General features: G+C 46.3%; 1 protein-coding gene across 13 annotated transcripts in view; it reads right to left on the bottom strand.

Moving 5' to 3' along the window:
* PAX5 (paired box 5) overlaps positions 1 to 24299 on the bottom strand; it is a 142398-nt gene that overhangs the window by 77888 nt on the left and 40211 nt on the right. For all 13 annotated transcript variants that reach the window (XR_010608851.1, XM_065663446.1, XM_065663449.1 and 10 more), the window contains exon 6: positions 11968 to 12143. Coding sequence is in view for 12 of the 13 variants with exons in the window: in XM_065663446.1 (XP_065519518.1) it covers positions 11968 to 12143 (176 nt within the window). In the remaining variant the exon portion in view is untranslated. The remainder of the gene's footprint in view (positions 1 to 11967; positions 12144 to 24299) is intronic.

The raw sequence follows: 24299 nt of genomic DNA, 5'->3' as shown, positions 1-24299 counted from the left end.
CAAGTCCAACTGTTCCCCAGCACTGCCAAGGTCACCCCTAAACCATGTCACTAAAGGCCTCATCTACACAGTTTGTGAACACTTTCAGGGATCGTGATTCTATGGGAAGTCTCTCCCACCTCGACAGCCACCCCACTTCTTGTGCCAGATGTGTGTTTAGGGTTATATTTTGATACATTTCTCTACAGTCACAAGAACCAGCGATCAACCATTTGCCTGAATGACAACAAGCCACAGGGTCTGTGCCTTCAACAGCAACTCCTCTGGTGTGAAGCCTCACAACTTGGCATTGCTGGAAAACTGGGCAAACTGATGACAATTTCTTGTGTTCCTTGATTTTACCTGATATTTAATCATGTAGTTTAATTATTTAGAGAGGCCTTTATACCTTGGTCAGCTGTGAGCCTGAAAGGGGGTTATGCAGCACCAGGAATGAGCAGAAGAAACCCCTGCTCTGTGAGGTTGCCCTTATTCAATTATATTTTCAACATGAGAGAAGCAGGGCTGAAACCACCCAACTACGCGCTAAGCTCCACCTTTCAGATTTTTATTATTTTTTTTCATTTCAGCAAATTCTGCTGCCACCAGATTTTTAAGCAGCCGCTATTCATATGAGCAAAGAGGAATTTTGAAACTAGCCTTTATTTCTGGAAGCAGCTTAGCTCCACAAATGCTTTTTGTCATCATAAAATCATTTCTGTAGGTTGTTTCACTCAGTCCCTTCCTAGACAAAGGGCAACCAAAAACTATGGCATTCTTCTGAAAACAAAGCATCTGTGCTGAGCACATTACTGAGGCTCGTGGATGTTCCATCCCAGGCAGCTCTCCATCTCATCATGCATACTGTGAGAATGAGGTGCTGCTCTCCCAGCCACATTTTCCACATTTTCAATTGCAACTGTATTGAAGTTTCCCTAACTCACATAGTAAGAACTGGAATGAATGGCAACATCTGGACAGCAGGGTTGTTGGATAATCCCAGTTAAAAGGAAGTTCCAGAGCTCCCTCATACCAGGGCCAGCAATGGGACTAGGCCAGGCCACTCAAGGCTTTACACAGCTGGGTCTTCAAAACCACAATGGATGGAGACAGAACAACTTCTGAGGGCAACCACTTCCCTGGCCAACCACCCTTGAGGGAAAAAGAGTTCCCTTGAACCCTGCAGAGCCTCTCCTGCTCATGACCTTGTCTCTCGTACTCCCACCATGCATCTACATGAGAAGTTTGTCTTCTTCAAAAATGCCTTAGCACATCTAGATATTTACAACCTGCATAGGGAGCATCTCTGAGAAACCCATCTTTGTCCACTAAAGTGATGTACAGACTGAGAGAAAGCCTACAGAATGAGTGTAAACCAGTGGTTATTTCCAAGCAAAAGGGTAGAAATTATATCTGAAACTATTCAAAGCCTGCAGGATCCAGACATCTATTGGGCACTAAGAAGAGAAATCTTGTTCCATTCTTCAAACCCTGGTGCAAACCCTTCCCCTCAAATATCGTGTGAGCAGGTCAGGCTTTAAACAAATCTATGGGCAAGTGTGTTTACTCACAGATTTATCTTTCCCTCTCTTGCAGGGCTAACATAGACATAAGGATGTTGGTCAATTTTGCTATGACATAATCTTGGCTAACTAGTGCCATGACACAATGTTGTCTTTTTCTGCAGAGAAAACCAGCTTGGGGAGAATTCCAGATCTCTTTTCCTATGCAAGTGAAGTATCACATACACACACACTGTAAAGTGCATGAAAGATTTACCTATTATTTTTCAAAAAGAAAATGACTACATGAGCACTTATAATTGTAGTCATCTTACTCATATATTACACTTTCATGTGACATTGAAAAACTGATGGGTGGCCAGTAAATCACTGCTATCCTTCAGCTCAGGAATAGCCCACTGTTTTGAGTGGCTACTGTCTGTGACTTTTTCTGTAATGACAGGATATCCACTAGCTGTCTGAAAACAAAGATGTGGGGTTTTATTTAAAACATGTTGATGTGATAGAATTGGCTTACCTCTCTAAACTAAAAAAAAAAAAAAGGCAAAAACAACGTCCATTTATTCACAAAACACATGATGAACAAAGAGATACAAGTACTCAAAGCTCCCAAATTGCAAGGAAATGCGGACATATCTGGCAAGACAGCAAGACGTGAAAGCTTTTCTTAAATTTCTCACCTCTATACCACACTTACAGAAGCTGTGCAAGTCTTCTGAAGATCACTGACTGCCTTTGCAGCACTTTGTTTCATGTCACTAAGGTCTGGGTCTAAAGCTGGTGTAACATGCTGAGATGAAATTCAGTGACACCCTCTCCACGAGCCTGTGCACAACCTGGGGAGCCTGCTTGGGGCTAAAAACATCAGCCACTGCATCCATACACAGCAAAAAGACAAGGACAAAGAGCCCCAGACACAGCAAGGCTGGCCAGTCCTCTAACTCGAGAATTTGTATTTTTACATGTTATCATTTCTGAGAGCAGTCAGGAGGAAAAAAGCAGGAGTTAAAAACCAGGAGTGCACTGCAATTTCTGAAGGCATTGTCTCTTCTGTATTTTGAGATTCCCCTCTCTGCTGGCACAAGGGGAGGAGGTGACAAACACTCATCTGGGTGCGTGGAAATGGACCCATGGCCTGCTCAACCGAAGCCAGACGTGGTCCCCAGACAAAGCCACATGAGCAGGGATACAAGCCCCAGGAAGCTCAGCACAGCAAACTTGGAGGGCAGCAGCATCAGCATAAACCAAGGCCATCATTGGGGCTTCTCCAACAACCTAACAGGCACTGGGAGAGCTCTAGTGTTTCAAAAACACTCTTGAAATCCCTAAAAGTCATGCACTGCTGCTCTCCCCCAGCTTGCTCTCATTGCACTGATTGGGCCACACGCTACTGGGAGGAGAGGGAAGAAGCAGGCATGGCCCAGTGGCTCTGTTTTGTTTGCTTTTTGGTTCATTTCATCAGGCTCTGACTCAGTGCAGGCTATTTGACACAGAGAGAGCCAGAAGGAAAGGGAACAGCCTGTGGGTTTCCTTACACAACAAGTACCTACACGCTTTGCCAGCACAGCAGGGTCAGTGCAGTGAAACCCCAGCTCTGTCCTCCAGCAGCAGCTGCTCTGTGGCAGGACAGCACTGCCAGGGTTTTGTACACTGGGCACTGCAGACCCCTGGAAACACTGCCTATTGCCTTCTGGAAAGGTTTGCAGGAGAACTCTGGCATAGGGCTGCCTGCTGCTTCCAGATAAAGAGGTAAGGCCTACGGCCACCTGCTCCCATGGGGAGGGACCCACAGGAAGGGCACAGAGCTCAGGCAGGGGTGCAGGGTGTCCCCATGCTGTCCGGACAGGAGGGCTGGCATCCCCTGCATTGTCCCACCTGGGCTTCTTCCCATTCCTTCTGCTTCCTCAAAGACCAGACATTTCAATTTCAGCCCCTGCGCAGGCAGACCCCCAGGGTGTCCATGCAAGCTGCAGGGTGCTCTCTGCAAAGATGATGCTGATGCAGGGAGATGTTAGCAGGATACATGGCTCCTGTCATGCTACTTCCCCTGAAAACTCCTCTCCACCACAGCCCCACTGTCACACACAGTACCACGTGTCATACAACAGAGTCTGCTGTGACTGTCACCACCCTACATGACATGCTACAACAAGGCGGCACACACAGGGAATTTCATGCAGTCTTCAGGAGCTCATGCACAAAGAACCACTTGTAAGGGAGGCAGAGCAGCAAGGATGCAAATGGGAGGCACTGGCCCAAGCAACTGTGCTTTCTGCTGCTATTCTAACAGAAAAGACTCTCTACTCATAAAAGTTGATTTTCAGCAGGAAGAAACACCATGGCAAGGAGAAAAGTCTCCGTCTTGACCCTAACACAGATTAGAGCCAAAGAAGAAGGTAGTGCACACACCCTCCAGCCCCAGCAGCATGATGGAGGCTCAGAGAAGAGACTGTCCTGAGGAGCCTTCAGCCTCTCTGCAGCACCAGCGACAAGTCACTACATACGCCTGCTCTAACTTGATCTGCAGTGCACTGGAAACTACTTTCCTCTCCCCAGCAGTTACTTGTATTCTCCATAAAGACGGCATGACCTTTGGAGACACTGCTCTCCCCTTGACACTGCACAGTGCTTTTAGCCCTGTGCTGTCTCCTGCTACCACCACAGTGCAAATAAGTGACAATCTCGGTGATGGTGAGCAAGAACAGTTATCCTACACGAAGTCTTACATGCTGAAGGCTCAGCTTCCAGAAGCCAACGGCAAGTCAGAGCTCTGAGTTCTCCAGAGCATTCAGGGGGTCCTGACAGATGGAGAAGCTCTATCTAACACCCCTGCAGAATAATCTGCTGTTTCACTGGGAGCTGATGGCTCCCTGTGAACCAGAAGCTGTGGTCAGCAGCATCGTCTCAGGGCTCAAAGGACTTTGTGCACAGAGCAGCTCTTCATCCACACCATGTAGGGAGATGGGGGTAAGTGCAACTGTCACCTCCAAAGAGCTGCTGCTCCTTCCCAGTGAAATGCCCTGTGTTAGGGCTCAGCACTGGTCCTCTTAAGTCTTTCTTACACCTCTTTAAATTTTACTCAATAAGAAAAAATATCACCAGCATAAGATGCCCTTCTGAGTAGCCTCTGACTCCCTCAAAGGAGACTCTCACAGTCTCTCCCAGTTTTGCCCACCAGCTGGCAGAGATGGGCAGCACGAGGAGCAAGTCCCTCTCCAAGGCACACATGCCTGTTCCCTAGGAGGCCAGCAGCCCATTCCTACCACCCAATTACCCTGCCATGGCTTATCTTGCCCATGAGCAGCAAAGTCCCCCACTCAGGAATCAACAGAAAAATTGCAGCAAAAGGCCAGTGCAGCGTCCCACTAAGTGTCAAGAGAGCACAGCAGGGTCACCCCAGAGGGGGACTGTGCCAAAACCGCCTCCAGCCTCCAGCAGGCACCCACACCCTGCTCCCACTCCACAATGCACGCAGTGAAGGCAGCTGCATTATGGCTGTCCTCACCCAGGTTGCTGTCCTGGAGGGGGTGCATTCCCTTGCAGCAGTGTAGGAAGGAGGGATCTCTGCACAGCCTAACCCCCCACAGCCCCTGCAGAGGGCTGGGGTCACGGGCAACCGTACACCCAGCTGCCGTCCCTCCACCACCCTGCCTGCACAGACCCTGCGCCCTTTCCATTTGGTAGGGGTATTGATCTGCTGGCAGCAATGGGCTGGATAATTAGCCAGGAATTAGGGTTTCTATTACAGCCAGGAGGCTGCCCCAGCTGATTTATCACCTGAATAATTTACTGTGATTGAAAGGAAATTAAAATGAACTCCATTTGACAACTGTGCGCTTTTATGGGCTTTAGTGAAGACTCAAAAGCCAAATTAATAGCCTGGTGTTGTTTAATAGTCTACTGAGAGTAAATATGGGAAGGTTTTTCCTCTCCTGATGTGCTCTCTTAGGCTTGATTTTAGAGTTGGATTTTTTTTTTCCCTCCCACCAATAAAGCCACACACTGGACCAGAGGATGTTTCAGTTGGAAGAAGCACAGCTGTAAAAACCACAGGAACACCCTTGCTCTCTGCTCCTCATTGCACTGCTGACACTTCCCTTCCCTGCCTATTTCTGCAGGTAGAGGGACTCCCAGCACTGGAGCAACGGTGGTCATTCAGGCAGCGGGGCAGGAAGACCTGCCTCTCCTGGGCTCAGTACCCTGATGGCCACATACACCCCCAGCCACCCCAGAGGGTATGCAGGTGCATTTGGCACAGCTTGGGGTGCTGAGCCCAGGTCTGCCTCCCGGACTCCTGCCTGCATTCAGGGAGCTGTCTGCAGAGCTGGCAGGTCAATGCTGAACTCCACTTTGCCTTTTCCTTTTCTTGCTTATCTTTCTCAGTTTTAGTGTTTGTGTCCATTTGTTGAGCCATATGCTGTTGTTTTGTTTTCCTTTTTACCTTTCACCTGTCACACAAGCCATGGGTAAGAGCTTGTATTTACATGCTCAAATCACTTCTGCAGATGGCAGATCAAGACTCCGGACTTTCAAATGTGGCCAAGAGTCAGCTGCATAATTTTGTTACTGGACAACATAAAAGTTTTGGGTAAACATAAGCAAATACCAACTCTGCAACTCTCATTGCAAGTGTCAGATTATTTGAAGATGCTCAGCAGCCTTTGTTCACCCAAAGGTCATGCTCTTCAGGAATAACTGTATCATCCACACTCCAGTGACCTGGACCAATCATATGGTCCTGCAGTTTATTCCTTCCTTCTACTTCTCCAGTAACTGCATTTTGAGAGTACTTTTTGCACATTTAAGACAGACAGATGGGTCACACTTTCTGGCTTTATCTAGGGCTTTCCCTGTTATTCCTGAAGATCAAACCCCAATATTGTTAGGACGACTGTGCACTTCTGAGCTCTCAGGAGCAGCACCCCTGCAAACACACAATCCAACACAGTTCCTTACAGTGAAAAATCAACATTCCTCTTTCAAAGCTGAAGCATACTTGGACAGGAAGTAAAACCTGAAGATTTTCAAAGAGAATTTAAGCCCCTCTCTCAGTCAGTTCAGAGAAGACCTTCACTGTAACTATCTCTGAAACTGAGGACAATCAGGTTTCAACTTCCTGCAATTTTTCCAGTTTATTAGAAATTTGCGGAGTTCATTAGCTATCCAGATTTCCCTTGCCTATGCTTCAGATTCAGACTTATCAACACTGCATGCCAAGAATACATATACTATTATATGTTTTCCTGGTTACTGGTTTCTACCTCAAGCCCAGAATATTGACATTTTATCCAGAAATTAATCCGAGAACAGGTATTCAGTTTAGTTCTAGCTAAAAGTAATGGGAAAGCATGAGCAAGGGCCTGGGAATTATCTGCTATTAGCAGCAAGCAGTTCTCTTTTAAGTCAGTGACCTAAATAGTGTTGAATCTGGTCACACCATGTTGTGCCTCATTATGGCCCTGATCTAAAGTCTATTGAAGTCAATAGAAATATTCCCTTTGGCTTCAATGGGTATTTGATTGGGCCTGTGTGTGAAGCTGAAAATACAAGAGAATCCATTTCTGTTCTGGACAGAAATCCAGCATAGATAATTCCCTTCTTTATTCTGAGGAAATTAATGTACTGTTTCTCCTGTTGAGCTGATCCTTCTGTAGATCCTTCATCCCAGTCTTCCCCTTAGAGGCATTAGTCCCACTCTCTCACAGTGACAAAAAGCACGGTGGTTTGCAAGCACCAGGCTTCACCCCTGCCCGCTTTAATGGGGCTTTAATGCACCTATCCACCCTCCCAGGCCTGAAGTCTTCCATCCAGATCACAGCTGTTTCCTGGATCTCAATCTTCAGACACATCTCCTGTCCATGGTTTAGCTGGTGAATGCATTTGAGTCCACAGTTCACACTGCTAACTGTGTTCTGGGCTCGGCCTGCCCAGAACATCTTCCCCAGGGAGCTCCATCTTCCATCCTTCTGGCTGTATTGCGGGAAGCCGCCAAAGGACAATCAGCTTCAGCCATGCAAACCCTTGATTTGCTGGGTACAGCTGGCACCTCTGGTTCTGCCAGCTGGATTCTCCTAATGGACTACACACTGGAAAATCAGCCCACTCAATGTAGCAGCTCTGTGCACAGGAAGGGCACAGGATGAGTGCCAATTCTAGATAAAATCTGAATTGTTGGTGCAGTGATCATAGACAGTGGGGTTTTGCCTGTAACAGGGGCCAGGCAGAAGTACCTTGCCTGCCATGGACGTAGCCATACTGCACAATGCCAGGGCAGCCTTCTTGTGTCAGTACAGCTTTGCTCTGAGGGAAGCCTGGATGTAGAATGTGCTGGCTGTATCACATCCGTGCTAACACAAAAAGTGCTTCCTGTGGGCAGGAGCACTGCACTGGAGCCGACAAAACAGGGAGCAGCAGGATCCATTTAAACACACCCCAAGAGGCATGGAGAGGAGAACGGAAACCGCTGCCAGCCCAGGAGGCAGATGCTGTGAAGGCTTTCCTTCTCCAAGACCTGAGCATCATGTGACATTGAAGACATGGACTTTGTCCCAGTTGATGAAAGAGCTGCACAGTGCTGGTGGCCAGAAGCCATGAGCAGAACAGTGGTAAAACAGTGGTGTTGTAAACACACTGCTATGTGCATTTCCAAACCCATGCCCACAAATACGTAAAATCAGTTTTCCATGAGCTGCAGCCAAGGCAAATCAATCACGGGCTGTTTGCAAAAAAAAAAAATGTGCACAAAAGCGCACAAACATCAGGGAAAGGCATTCATTTTACACAAGAATTCATGTTTATAGCAGAGTTCTGTCAGGGAAAAAGCAGGCCAGGATGCTTTTAGAGTACTGACTATGCCTTGGTTACTTACCCAGAAAATACAGACACGAGAGGGCTTGACTACGTTTGCACAGCCAGCCCTCAGGCTCCCCAGCTCCCAGCTGCAGGACTTCACCTGCCATCCAATGTTTCTTGCGCTCTACAAGCACAGGTATCTCACATCCATGCTGCAGAGTACCTACCCATACATGCACAGCTGCACTGCTGGGTTCCAGGCTACAAAACAAGGCACATAATAGGAGATGCCTCACTTGCCCCCCACAACAAACAGTCATAGAATCATAAAATCCCAGACTGGTCTGGGTTGGAAGAGACCTTACAGCTCATCTAGTTCCAATCCCCTGTCACAGGCAGGGACACCTTCCACTAGAGCAGGTTGCTCCAAGCCCCATCCAACTTGGCCTTGAACACTGCCAGGAATGGGGCGGCCACAGCTTCTCCGGGCAACCTGTGCCGGGGCCTCACCACCCTCACAGGGAAGAACTTCTTCCCAAGATCTAAACTAAATCTCCCCTCTTTCAGCTTGAAGCCATTCCCCTTGTCCTATCCCTACAGACACTTGTCAAAAGCCTCTCTCCAGCTTTCTTGTCACCCTTTAGGCACTGAAAGCTGCTCTAAAGCCTCCCCAGAGCCTTGTCTTCTCCAGGTAGTTAAGTATACAAACCCATGGCGGTGGTGGGATCCCTGCCTCACCCAGTGCAGCAATGGGCACTGTTTCTGAACAAAGGACTGACTGATATTTAATTTTCTGTCACTGTCCAGTGATTGCCTTCTCCCCCGTTGTTGTATGAGCCCTGCCCTTAAGACAAGTATTCATTCCCTGTGAGTCCCTCTATAGAAAGGACAGTTTACAGCAGATATGAAAACTCAGACGATGCTTTCCAAGAGCACAACACATTTTGAGGTGAGAAAAAACTCATGAGTCTCCATTTCATGCAGGTGAACTGAGGGAAACAGTAAAAATGGAAAAGTAAAGGAAATAGATTGGAAGCCCTTGAAGTAAAAGGTTTGGCAGTCCCACACAACACATCAAACTTGTCTACCTATATGAGGGTCAATGTACCCTTTCCAACAGCACAGTTTCCAAGCCCAAATTTTGCCCAGAAAAAGCATCAGGAGCACTTTGGGGCTAACCTTCAGCCAGGGGCCAAGCGTGCTGAGGCTGCAAATTCTTTGCAATGCAGGAGGGACCTGTCCTTCCTTCCCACAACTCACCATTGCCAAGGGACTGTTCCCAGCACACAAGCAAGGAGGAAGACTTAGAAAAGAAACACCAAACAAGAATAAAAAGGAACTTCCTTGTCTAGAGAATGGCAATTTTTCCAATAAAATACCTGGAGCCTCCTCAGATGAACAGCACATGGGGCATCAAATTTTTGTGCCCAAGTAAAATTATCAATAATTCACCTGGCTGCTACTGGACCAAATTTCTAAGAAAGCAGATAAGCAGTAGGTCAAAAGCTCCTACTAGACTTCTCGCCACATCTCATCTTTATGGGGAGGTTCATCTTTTCCTTATTTTCTTCTACAGAAATAGCTCAGGACTCCACGCTGCTGACTTAGCTCCTAAAGCACCACTTCTGGGTTCAGCAGCACTCTGAAGTCTTGGTTTACTACAACAATCTATTGCAGGGACAAAACTGGTTTTCCAAATCACATCATTAATGTGCTCAGTGTTTTCTTTCTTATTGATTTCTTTGGCCTTACTAATTGATCCAGACAGCTTCTCCACTGTGGTTTAGTATTGTGACAGCTTTGCTTAACTCACCAAAGAGGTAAAACTTGACTGCTTCAAGTAAGGGGTGGAGTTCATACCACATCATTGTGAACCAGAGCTGGTTCACACAGAACACATACTTTCATGTTGAAAGCTTTACATGCCACGAAAAAGCAGAAGCCAACCCCAAACAGCCAAGAGCCCTTAACCAGGAAGGCAGTTCTGCTCAACACCTTCAGCAGATCACAGTATCACATTTCTCAGCATCTGACTTCCCAGAGCATGCAGATCTGGGATGTTGATCTAATTAGCAGCTGTGTATCTCTAATCTTAATGATCTGGCTGCACAGGCATTCTTGTCACAGCTTCCTACATGGACCCAGGAAGCTTCTTGCTCCACCAACAGTTGAATATCCTGAATTTGACAATCGGGATGATATTTCATCCTCATTCAGTTCTCCCATTCTTCCTGTTAAACCAGTAAAAGCTTGCCTGCATAAATGTTCACTCATTGATGGACTGAACGACAGTCCTGCATCACTCAGAGACTTCACAGAAACTAATAGAAACGAATAAATGATCCTCTTCTATCACTGCTCTCTTTGTAAGGATTGTTTTGGCATGTAAAAGTTTCACAGGGACAGAGAGGGCCAGATCTACTACCACACAACTTTCAAATGCAGGAGCGCAGTGCCAGTCCTCTCCAGTATCACCCGTGTTCGGATGGGATAACCACCATCTAGTGGTATGTGGAGGCCATTTCACCTTCCGCAGACAATGCGTGTTTGGCTTTCCTAACCAAAAAAACCCCAAATTAACCTCAGCAGCTCTCCTATCTTTTTCCATCTTGAGTTCAGCTCTGCGGAGTTTCTTAGCAAATATAAAAGAGGGAAACTACAAAACCAGCAGAAGCTGGTGAAAAGCAAATGGCTCTATGAATGAAATAACAGGTGGCAGATGTGAGCTTAAAGGCATGAGGAATCTCTATTCTGCCATACGACTTTCAGCATAAGTGATTTTTTTTTTTTAATTGATACCAATACCTATTCCCTAACTGAAGCCAGGATGGTAGCTGGCTGCCATGAGAGAATCTCCAGTGGCCCTCAAATGTACAGGTTCCTCCAAGGGAAATCAGTGGTTGCAGTTTAGGAAGTCCATCCACCTTGCTAAAAAGCAGGTCTAATATTAACACTGAAGATTAATGACCAGATATCCCATTAAGTAGCCAGCTAGACCTATACTGGTGCTGACAGCAATATATTCATTTCTACCTCCTTCTCAGCAACTAAATTAAAGGCTGATGCCCAAGGAGAACACAGAGAGTCATAGTTCATCAGGTTTTGCATGTGTATTGCTCCTGCAAAAATGGAACTTTCCCAAAAAATTAGTGCCAAGTCCTTCTCAAACACACTGCTAATCTGTAGGTGCAACTAATTTACCTTCAATACTAATTGGGTGTTTCTCTCAGCAAATGGCCAATTACATGCATAATAAGCCATTTCTGGATACAAAAACCTAATTTGTGTGCACAATCATGGTAACTATGAACCAAATTAGACATTGGGATTCGCACGTCTTCTCCTTGCTACCTGCAGAGCCTGCTTTTGATTTAACAAAAGCATCGGAAGATGTGATATTCTTGAAGGACTCATTTAATGTAACTGCTCCAGATCAGGTGTAATTTCATATCCAAATACTTGCTAATGTTTACACAACTAATGTTTTCCTTCATTTTTTAAAACTCAGTATTTATGTCTAATGTGCAGTCAGCTGAGAAGATCTTGACACGACACATATTTATCCATGTTCTTCTACTGACATTCTTGAGACACATTTGGTGATGCCCACCAAACAGACCTCTGCCAGGAAAAAGTGTATCATCTGGAAAATGCTGAACATTTGCCATAGTACCTGCTCTGGTTTGATGGGCTCAGTTGTCGTGAAAATGTCAGAATAATGTTGCCTCTCGAAGACTCGATCTAACACTTCTAGCTGCTGCTGGGTGAAAAGGTCTCCTCTCATCTGTTTCCGAAGAAAATCTCTGCCTGGGAGAGAATGGCCATTTGGTACTGGAGATTCCTGAATACCTTTCAAAGAGGAGAGAGAAGGAGAGTAAGTAGTCATCACAATGGTGAGACCTACATATGAGTGTCTAATTTTATCCCTTGAATACATGTGGGTACCAGTACGGTGACACCACAAAGACACTTTTGAGAGGAAGTTTCAAGCAAGACACACTAACCAGTCCTCCATTACAGCCAACCCTCAACACAATTTACCATTAGTGATTCTACACGTGATTTAAAGGCAGGACAAAAGCAGGATAATGGTCACATCCTTGCTTGCATGACTTTTACTGCACCACCTGAGAACATGTCTGGTTTGTGGTCTGGATACCAGAGGACACAGGAGAATCATGTACACCACCTATGCTACAGTCACAGTCAACTTGGGTCAGCTCCAGCAGACCCATTTTGCCCAGGTATCCAAAACGCTTCACCCCTTCCTGCAGTACCAGCAAGTCTTGCTGAGCTCTATTCTGTGCTAAGCATTGAGCTATGATGCGCCCCTTGTCGAGAACAGGGGACTCTCCATCCAGCCCCACCTCCCACCGTACTGAGACAGGATGTCCTGGGGCCGAGTTACCACCACAACACCCTCAGCAAGACCTGATGCGATGTGCTCTCTTGGCACTGCAGTTTCACTTTGTATTCCTTAAACTTACCAGTATGATGAAAGCCTGGCCTCCACAGCATGTTTATGTCTCTCTCCCCTTTGGCAGAGATTTTTAGCAGAAGTCATAAGTGGCTGCCCATGGCTGAAAAGCCATGAGACAAGTCTGAAAAAATGTTTAGATTGGCAGTTCAAAAAGACTCCTGCAATACAGGGGCTTGTTTCAATTTGCTTTTTGGAGATTCACAGTGGTTTTCTAGTCTTCCTTCACCTGTCAGTGCTAGAAATGTATCTTTTATGCACTGAAAGCTGAGGTCTGCGGTATTCCCAGGACTCCAGGAGGTGGAACTCCAAGAACAACAGTAAATATCAGATTTCTTCTCCAGACGGCAACACCGCACTAGACAGAGGGAGGAAACATTTTAAAAATAGAAACTCTCTGCCAAGATAGTTCTGAGGAGCAGAATTCAAATGCACCCTAAACAACAAGATTTTCATGAGTGTTGCAGTGGCTTACTGTACTGGCCAAGGAGCCTGCAGAGGAACAACATCACTCAGGACTTCTCTGGTAGATTCTGCATCAAGTTTTTGACAGCAAGTATGAGGAGATCTGTGCAAAGACACCCTGATGCTGTAGACAACAGTTTTGTCTGCACACGTGTGTGGAACACAGGTGGTGCCCAGTGGACAAGACTTTTCACAAAGGACTATTGATTTGAGATCACCCTTCTGCACAGCTGGATTTTGTAGAAAACCGTGTGTATCCACAAAACCAGGCCACTTTAAAGCAGAGGTCTCAAACTGGGGAACACCACATGAAATATTTTTTCAACCTAGCTCACCCTCCGTAACAAACTGCTTGCATTTGATGTTAGCAATTCATGCTGGAAACTTCCTCCTAAATTGTAGTTCAGCAATTTAGGTAACAACAGCTTTGTTTTTACCTGTTTACACAAAGTCACACAACAAATCAAGAGTAGACAGTGTTGGATTTTATAAAGTGCAAGGATCAGTTTCTTTCATGCAGGAAAAAACCTCTGAACCTGTCCTCTGAATACAAAGTCTAAGCATGTGTAAAGAGCTGTGAAAAAATACAAGGGGGTATAGAAAAGCAGTGTATCATAGAATGATAGAATAGTTACGGTTGGAAAGGACCTTAAGATCATCTAGTTCCAACCCCCCTGCCATGGACAGGGACACCTCACACTAAACCATCCCACCCAAGGCTTTGTCCAGCCTGCCCTCAAACACCGCCAGGGATGGAGCATTCACAACCTCCCTGGGCAACCGATTCCAGTGTCTCACCACCCCAACAGGAAAGAATTTCTTCCTTAGATCCAATCTAAACTTCCCCTGTTTAAGTTTGAACCCCTTACCCCTTGTCCTGTCACTACAGTCCCTAGCAAAGAGTCCCTCCCCAGCATCCCTGTAGGCCCCCTTCAGATACTGGAAGGCTGCTATGAGGTCCACATGCAGCTTCTCTTCTCCAGGCTGAACAGCCCCAGCTTCCTCAGCCTATCTTCATACGGGAGGTGCTCCAGTCCCCCGATCATCCTCGTGGCCTCCTCTGGACTTGTTCCAGAAGTTCCATGTCCTTTTTATGTTGAGGACACCAGAACTGCACACAATACTCCAGGTGAGGTCTCACAAGAGCAGAGTAGGGGGGCAGGATCACCTCCTTCGACCTGCTGGTCACGCTCCTTTTGATGCAGCCCAGGACACAGTTGCTTTCTGGGCTGCAAGCGCACACTGAAGCCAGCTCATGTTCATTTTCTCATCAAACACCCCCAAGTATCTTTTAAATATGGGTTTGTGGGTTTTTTTACTACTCTAAATCAAATAATAGCTAATAGACCTGATACGAGTTTAGTCAACCATAGCTTATAAGATTAAAATTCTTGTTGCTAGCTGCATGGTAGCAAAGGGCCAGGGAGACCCTGCCTCTGGAGCACGGAAACACTGGCTTTAAATTTCAGGTTAAACTAATGTTATTTACAGTTTGGCATCAAAGTTATAGCTTTATACATTTTTGGTCTAAAGGGGGTGATGAAAAAGAGTGAAATGACCCAACACATGGCATGACCTGGGAAATGTTCTTGGCAATGCCAGTACAGTCTGTGCATTGTTTATACACCCAGACATTAGGTGTATAATGAGACCCCATCATATTTGAATACAGAGCAGACGAGCAGCGTTTCACCAGCAGCATGTTCGTTACAGGGCATAGCTCTGTATTTCTGTGTGTGAATGTCTTGGAGAAGAGAAGCCAGATGAAAGTGAAAGCATGGTGCAGCAGCCTTAGCCAGAGACAGGCCCTGGGGCCAGGTGGGCAGCAGAGTTGTCCTGGGAGCTTGGCTCCTGCCCCAGATCCAGGAGCATGATGTCCAGAGAGGCTCAGGACGGGCCCATATGGAGACAACTGCAAGTAGCCATTGCACCAGCTTGGCCACATCCATCTCTCACTACCCTCCTTCCAAGGGCAGGCGAGGCAGGGTACCACCCTGCATGCCTGCCACCAAACATCCCAAGAAATACAAGGAAGAGGAGGAGATCTCTCTCTGCAAGGGAAATCCAGACAAACATTTTACCAGAGAAACCTGTGAGGGAGCCAATGGATGAAATGCCTTGCTGCACAGTGCTGGGCAATACGGTGGGGGATGAAATAACACTGAGATGGTGGTGCAGCTCTGGAGGGACTTGGTCTCAAGGCCAGGATTTGGTACAGTTCTGGAAGCACTCCCTGCACAGCCAGCCATAGAGGGCTGCCTCCTCACACCATCCACACAGCTCAGTTTGCTGTGGCTGCTACTTGCCATGCTGACCACCTGAGATAGGATCAGTTTCTGAGACAGGCTTCCATGCGCTGCCAGGCTGCACAGAGAAGAAGGAACAACACATGCACTCCCAGGGAGGGAGAGCCGGGAGGAATGGGGCAGGCTGAGACCACAATACGGCTGTCACTCTCCAAAGGACCCAGCACCGGTGTGAGAGGAGTCTGGGAACCACCCAAACATGGCTCGCCCTCATTACCACTCCCCCTCCGCCTCCCATGAATGAAGGAACAGCTTGTTCTTTCACACTGTTTCCCGAACCTGAGCTAATTCCAGGGAAGTGCTGGATCTTGCTGCACAAGTAGAAGACTTTTTACACACTGTTCATGACATCCGAAAGTTTGTAAAGGTCTTTGGGATGCATTTGGCTGTTAGACATTATATAAATGTGAGATAATTACCATTATCATTATGCATTGTTTAAATACACTACAATATCTTCGATAATTAAAATACTGTTGGCAGATTTGAAACAGTTTGTTTTATAACTAGGCTCCAGGGAGTGGTAAAAACATTTTTCATATAATCAATGCATCCACCTAGGAGGGTTATGTTTTGTTGACAGTAGCACTACGTGTGTACCTACCTACTCTGCACAACAATTAGTTCCCAGTCCAGTGGCGGCTTTCCAGAAATGCAAATGAAGAGTACAGATATAATACTCCCCTTAATGCAAAAGAGGACATTCTCAGACAAGTGTTTCATCCCTCATCTCTAGCAGATCACACAAGCAGGCAAAATGGTGCTGCTAGAGCACAACTTTCTGAACTACCTGGGATGCAGAGCTGTTCCTGCCCAGCACAAGCGCAAAAGTGCCGTCCCACTTGGGGATGTCTGTCAGCCCCTGCACCCAGACCTGCCCTGATGCTCCAGGGAGAGCTGCTGCCTCCCACTCTGCCAGTAGTAAGCCCCCGCATGTGCTTGACCTGCTCCACTGCCTTCCACCAGCTTGATCCTGGTTCCTTCCGGGCACACAACCCCGCTCTGGACACCAGCTCTGCTCCTCTTTGATGTGCTCGTCTCTGCATGTGCAGCTGGAGGACTCGCTGTGTCAGGTGCAACCTCTGAAGGGGCAGAGCTCCAGTGACACAGAACAGATGCACCTCTGAGAAGAGGTACCATGCAGAGTCTTGCTGACAAAACGCTGCCTAAATGGTGTGGATATCATCCAGAAAAACTATGTCAATTAAGAGCAAGTTTTTTCTAAGGATCTAATCAAATGGCAAGACCAGTTTAAAGAATCTGACAAATTCTGATCTCTTTTTTTTTTAGCATACTCTAAATATTTGTCCATGACATGTTTTCTGAAACAGCAGGAGAATATTTTAAATTGCTAAATATGCCTAAACCAGACTTTTAGCGATGCTCACCCTGTAACTCACTTGATTTAAAAGTGGTTTGCTTATACATTTCAGAGACTGTGTGTAGTGTTCTTCTGAAGAAAAAGAGAATCTTCTGGTTTCAGATTCTTAGATTATTTTCTTTCTTCAAATAACGTGGCTTTAAAGGGTTACTCAAGGAAGTACCATGCTGGCACCATGAACAACCCATATTCGTAAAGGACATGGTTTCTGTCCCTAATTTGTTCTGTCCAGCTTCATTACCTGGTATCATACCTAATTACTCCACCTTATAGGGAAATGCAGGCTAATGAGGAAGGATGTTATTCATCATATTTAAAATATGATGAAGCAAACGAAATATTACCAAGAGGCAAAAAGGTGATTTGTTTCCTTGTAGCATGCCTGTAAATTAGTCTAGAGAAGATAAAGACTTTGTTTAATTACCATTTGGAAGGCTTTGTTTAAAACATAAACTGAATTTTCATGCTACCTTCTTGGGACTGTTTGGCAGACAGCAGTCTCATGCTGTTCCCAGTACAGTGTTATTTTCAGGGCCACATATGCAGTGAAAGATCTTTGCATTTACATTATTTGAGTTTTATAAGCACTGTTATTTATTTTTTCAAACAACAGTATCACAAAAAAGAAGCTTTATATTTTGAAGTGTATAAAGCTGATCATTGCATAAATATTTTCAAAAGAAATCACTATATTTCACAAAGACAGGTATGGGTTTTGCCATAGATCAGAGTGAGAAGGGGGGGGGGGGGGGGGGGAAGAGAAATCATCAGAGATCCAAAAATACTTTTCATTTGGAGAAGATATCAGGCCATTTTGATGGCACTGATAGAGTCTCTGCTCTGTCTCCATTACCCACTGAAGGCAGTAAGACTCAGGAGCTGACTACACTAGATTATATTCCCTATAAGATGGTCACCAATATATATATATGATCTTCAACCTCTATTGATTGATCAATTTCACAAGCAAAGACTGGTGAAATGAAGCTGAAATGAACATCATGCTTTAACTCATTGAACCCATCAGGCCTGAGTTAATCTCACTGCCCACTGTCTCTGATAGAATTCAATTGATCAATCATGTTTCGGTGATAGTACCATTTCAGTGGCTTATTGCTTCTCCATTTCAAGGCTTGACCTGTTAGATATACTTGTATCAGCCCTGCTCCTCCTGGAGACACAGAGACCAGCATCTGTCGACGGCAGAACATTGCCCTGCCTCCACACTTGGTAAAACTTGGGAGTTGCTGAGCACTCCCACCTTTGTATTCTGTTTTTACATGTATTTTACCACATTTGCAGTTGGGATGTGTGTGAGAACATGAGGATTCCCAGTGGACAGAACCTCTCTCTGGTCCCACCCCACGCTGTCCCGCCCTGGGAAAAGCAGGGAAAGTACCGGCTTTGTGGCACACCTGTGCTCCAGCCCTGGGGTACAACACAAGCTGCAAGCTGGCCTCTGCGCACACTGTCAATACATACACACACTGCCCCAGGGGCTGGCCGGACAATACCCAGCACATCTGTAGACTCCACAGGAGCAGGGCTGGCCAGCAGTCACCATGCGCTGGATAGCCAGGGCTCTTCAGGAGTGACGTCCCACCTCTTTTTATGTTTAAATGTTTAAATGCATGGCCACCCCGCTTACCCCTGCCTGGCCACCCTCTTGCCCTTTGCTTCTCCACAGTCCCCCAAGGAGCCATCCAGCCAATAGCTGTTTGAACTCTTGTGACCACCCTGGTCCCAGCTGCCCTCACCCCAGCCAGCAGCAAGGTGAGTCCCAGCTCTTGGCAGGCTGCCTTCACCCCATGCATGGTCCATGAATCAGGCTGCACCTCCCCACTCCCAGCAGTGAACCCCCACTGCAGCACACTGCTCCTGGCAGCACCCATGTGCCATGCTGAGCACGTCTGCAGGCAGCTGGCCAGTGCCTGTATACCCAGCGCCGCGTTTGCACTGACACCAGGGAAAGGAAGAAGAAAGACCAAAGTAGATGAGCTGCATTATTGACGTTTCAGTGCTGCTTTTCCTAAAATACTCAGCAGCACAGCAATCAGCACTTTTATCATCAAACAGCCACCTCTGGAGAAGTGACGGAGCTCCTCTCCACCGTAAGAACGCTTGCTCTCTAGGAGGAGCTGGAGGTCCTCCCTGGTGTATGTGCTGGAGCCATGCTGTAGACCAACAATATGTACAAGCTGAAGCCGTGCTTGTACACCTACAAGGTGCCACCCAACAGCATTGTTGCACAACTAGGGTGCAACTCCACTGCTGCAAAGCTGCATCACTGAGCTGGTTGTGGGCATCATCAAAAAAAAGAGGGTTTTATTTATCGGAACAGATTTCCCATGAGATTACAGCTCATCTCCTCTTATGGTGATTTTAATCCTGCAGTAGGCACATAGGAATTTTATTACCAATCTCCTATTTTGTCCTAGGAAAGCCCTGCTGTTACCCCATCCCATAATTCCCTCTGGAGCAGTCAGCATAAGTGTGGTGGGACCTGGCACCTTGGCAGCGCTAACATTAATGAACCTGACAGCTCATCCATCTGAACAGGCACTTGTGCAAATAGTGCCACTGAGTGGAGCCAGACTGCTTGTGCACCTGCAAGGGCTGTCCGCAGGATGGATTTTGATCACAACACAAGCTTTGCATGCACAGGATGCAGCCCTGTCACTGCTGCCCACAGCACCATGTGCTGGTAGGCTGATGGTTACTGCAGGGCTTCCAGCTGGGTCAGAATATCCTGGGCAGGCCTGGGCTTTCTCTGCTGCCCAGCAGCTGCAGAGGGGAGACAGGCGCCCTGGGGCTCTCTGGACCGTCCCCTCTGATTCTCCAGAGCAGCAGTAAAGCTCACTGCACAGTCTTGCCAACCCCAGCAGGGGTCTGGGCACACAGGAGACAGCAATCTGCTGAACAGCATGGGTTGTCAGCCTCCACAAAGCACCTCGAGGTCATGTCCACAGCAACCAGGCCCATCATGGGGCAGAGATCATCTGAGATCAGTGACTTGGGGGAGTGATGGAGCTTCTGTGGGGTTTCTGATTGCTGTTCTGCAGGAGTTTTACGTTTAAAAAATGGCAGACATGATGAAGTGATACCCCTGGCCCCTCAGCAGGGAATTCAGAAATGCAGGGACAAAGGTTAAAAGAAGAGGCTGAGCAAGATGGCATGGATGCCTGAGCCCAGCTGACACACAGTGGGTATGTGCAATGCCTCTATGGCTCCCGGGGCCTCAGAACTGTGGGGACCTGAACAAACCCCCAGGGCAGCAGGACCCCTCGGCCAGCTGCAGCATACCATAGGAATGGTCTTACATTTCTGTAACTTTTATAGTATTTAAGGAGAGCTATAACTGCAGGTACTATATATATAAAATAAGTCATGGCAATTTTATTAACAAATGACTGTGATAAACTAATTATTTTCCATATCCATTTTTCGAAGCTGTGTTCAGCCACAAACTGTGGAGATACGCACTTGATATCATGTACTCCCAGCTCTAAGCACATTTTTAAATGGCTGTTGAAAGCTTATTGAAGCAATTTTAACATAGTTTATACCTACTTCTGTATGAAGAACACATCCTTTCATCATTTGTTTCCAAAAAATCATTTCTAGTTATGCTTGGGCAACACAGAGTAAAGCAAGTTGTAGATGAAACTGTGCTCTGCATAGCTTTGGAAATGTCAAACTGGTCTTTGATTATGACCAACTGTGAGAGTATTTACAGCTCTCAAAAATACTAGGAGAGCAGAATCTGACAGCCAAAGGAAATGTAGTGGTAGGACATGAAAATGCAGCCCAGCTGGGTCTGTGCAAAGAGGAGTGAACACTCACCACAATAACCCTGGGGCATCTATTACGCTGGTGAAGTGAAACACCACAGACACTGGCACAGAAAATGGACCTGCAGGAGTTTGCACACCATGAGCACTGCACGCCCCACAACACCTACAGCCTGCATGGACCTAACAGAGACAATCAAACTTCTGCCATTCCCAGGAACTGACATTTGATGGTGAAAATACAGGCTATTCAATTGTCACCAGTCAAAACTTACCTTTCCATGCAAGCTTGAAACAGCAAATCAAAATTCCCACCTAACACTTTGAATTCTTCTCAAAGCACTATTTGGGAAACTTACCTAGAAAAAACAGAAGCAGTGAAGAGCTCATCCACATCTCACCCACTTGATGAGCCAAACTTCGAAGCACCAAGAACACTGCTGTATCCCCACAGGTGACCGATGGCAAACCATTGCACTGCCAAAAGCCTTGGCAAAGCACAGAGGACTCCTAAGCAGCAGTGCTCCTCTTAACATGAAAATTCCTAGCAACAAGTTCAAATTGTACCACCAACCAACCCATGACAAGGCTGGATCTACTGCATGCAAAAGAGAGAGAAAAGACTGCAGAGGATGCTTGAGGAAAAATTTTGAGGTGCAAATATCCACATTACACAGCTGTAGAGGATCTCTAAAACTTAATTTCTTCTGACTAATGCACATGGATAAAATACATAAAAATACAGTTCATCTTAGACGTTCTGTAACTTGCAAAAATTTGTAGGTGTGTATTATATTTTATAATTATGTTTTACTTGCATTTTGCCTGTAAGCCTTATGCTGCATTCAGTTGAGACGTTTCCTTGTTTCATTTTAAGAGTGCACATTTGCAGGCTTGAGACTACAGTTCCTGATTTTGTAAAATGGGGCTTTATTAAACATATGCACAAGAAAAGTCTGTGGGTATTAACAGCTTTTTGTGAGTACTGATTATGGATAATAGGACAGAGTGTCGACATACACCCACCACTAACTTGGATGACACACAGCATTTGCCTGCAACTTGAAGCCATGCTGCTGCTCGAGCGTGCAGTTAAACATCATGTTTGGTTTTATTATCACTATTTCAGTTTTCTAAATGCATTTGTGCTTCCACACTCTTGGCTTTTTTCAAACTGCAGAACAGACAGTGATAGAAAGTGCACACTGGTGTAGATACACTTGAGGTGGTTGGTCTGGCTCTCATCCCGGGAGACAGATAAGGAACATTTGTTGCTGCTTTGGTTGGCCTGACTTACTCCCCAGTTGTATGGGATGGCATGAGCATTGCCACTTTGGACCCTAAGCTCTGCACCTCTCGCACCCTTCAAGTCCTTTGGTTTAAAGCCCGACTCACCAAGCTAGTCAGCTGCTCTCCAGCATCTTTGAGAAGTCATGGAGATTGGGGTACGTCCCAGAAGACTGGAAGAAGGCTACATCACCCCAATCTACAAGAAGGGCCCAAAGGGCAACCCAGGAAATTATGCGCCCATCAGTCTTACTTCAGCCCCGGGAAAAGTTATGGAACAGATCCTCCTGGGAGATACCACAAATCAAATAAAGCCCATGATTGGGAAAAAACAGGAATTTGCCAAGGGCAAATAGTGTTTGAGAAACCTCATAACCTTCTACCACAAAGTAACCTGCTCAGTTGATGTGGGGTGAGCAGTGAACTTTGTCTACCTGGATTTCCCACAGCCTCCTCCTAGGGAAACTGTCGTGTTATGGTCTTGATGAGTGGTCTGCGCAGTGACGGGAGGGACTAGTGACTGGCCACACCTCAAGGGTGGTGGTGGACAGCTCCTTTTCCAGCTGGCAACCTGTCACCAGCTGGGGGTACCCTAGGGATTATTTTTGGGCCCAGTGCTGTTCCATGTCTTCATAAGTGACCTGGGATCAAACATACCATGACCAAGTTTGCTCATGATACCAAACCAAAGGGTGAAGTGAACACTTTGGAAGGGAGAGACACTCTGCAAAATGAGCTGGACAGGCTGGAAGAGTGGGCTGGCAACAACCTTATGGAGTTCAACAAGGACAAGTGTAAAGTCTGGCACCTAGAAAAACCCAATCCAAGAGTGCAACACAGGCTGAGATCTTACCAGCTGGGAGCAGCTCCTTGGAAAGGGACCTGGTGGTCCTGGGGTACACAAGCTCAATAGGAGTGAACAGTGTGCAGCTGTGGCAAAGAAAGCCAGAAGGAGGCAGGGGAACATCAACAAGGACATCACCAGCAGAGGTAGAGATGTCACTGTCCCACTCTACTGTTAGGCCACACAAGGAATACTGTGTTCAATTCTGGTCTCTGCTGTACAAAGAAGTTGTAGAAGGGCTGGAGGGGATTCAGAGAAGGAAAGATGATCCAAGGATTGGGAAGGCATGTGAGGAAAGGCTGAGAGAGCTGCGCTTTCAGCCTTGAGAAAAGAAGGCTCAGGGGAGCCCTTATCACCATGTTCCAGTATTTAAAGGGTGACTACGGAGAAGGCAGGCATTCCCTTTTTACAATGAGTCCCATGGAAAAGATGAGCAGTGACGGGCACAAGTTACTCCTGGGGAGATTCCGGATGGACACAACAGGAAATTTTTTCACAACGAGAACAACCAGCCATTGGAATAATCTGCTTGGGGAAGTGGTGGAATCCCCAGTGTTGGACACTGTTCAGATTTGGCTGGACAGGGTGCTGGGACTAGGTTATGCTTTGTCATCTAGTCTAGGTTATGCTTTGTCAAAAAAGGTTGGACCAGAGGATCCTTGAGGTCCCTTCTAGAATTCCATGATTCTATGAGAAAGGCAGACGGTGACCCAATGAAAACATCTCCCTGCATATGTTTGTATTTTGTGGTTCTGCCTTAAATGTTCTGAGGCACTGGACACAGAACAAAATTCATCAGCCAAGGTTTTATTTTTGAGGAAAAACACTGTAGCTCTTTGCTAGTTATCATAATTAATTAGTGTCATCTAAACATTAATTATTTATCCCGCAGTAAACTCAGCAGTCTACGGTACAACTCCCTTGACAATATGCTTATCACACAGATGCCCTTACTAAGCATGTATGGGAGAATCTCACTTGCATGTTATTTCTGTAATTTCAAAGGCTGCTTGCATTCAGGGGGAGGCCAAGCAGGTCACTTTTTCAGCTGCATCACAGGAATTCTGCCAACAACCTCTAAAGTGGCAAGCCTATTCCTGCAGCCTCACTTGAGATAAGGACACTGGGAAGAGCCCCACCAAGCCACCAGCTGAGGCTGCACTCTTGCTCATGTCTGCACCTGTTTTCCTAAGCTCACTAATACCCCTCCCAGCTAAAGGGATAAATCCCCCAGGGAAGAAAATAAATAAATTAATTAATAAATAAATTACCTAAAAAAATATACACATATATATGGCTAGAGCTTGGCAAAAAAATTCTGAAGACTGATGTATCTGAGTGTTCCCTCTCTGTCCCAACAGCCAGCTGTTGGCAAACCAATACTTTCTATGAATCAGTAATCATGGTCTGACAGCGAACACCCAAAGTGGCAGGCACAGGTCTTGCCTTTCTGA

The sequence above is a fragment of the Lathamus discolor genome, chromosome Z (assembly GCF_037157495.1).
Source record: "Lathamus discolor isolate bLatDis1 chromosome Z, bLatDis1.hap1, whole genome shotgun sequence".
Lineage (NCBI taxonomy): Eukaryota > Metazoa > Chordata > Aves > Psittaciformes > Psittacidae > Lathamus > Lathamus discolor.
This window is presented reverse-complemented; position numbering and strand designations above follow the sequence as displayed.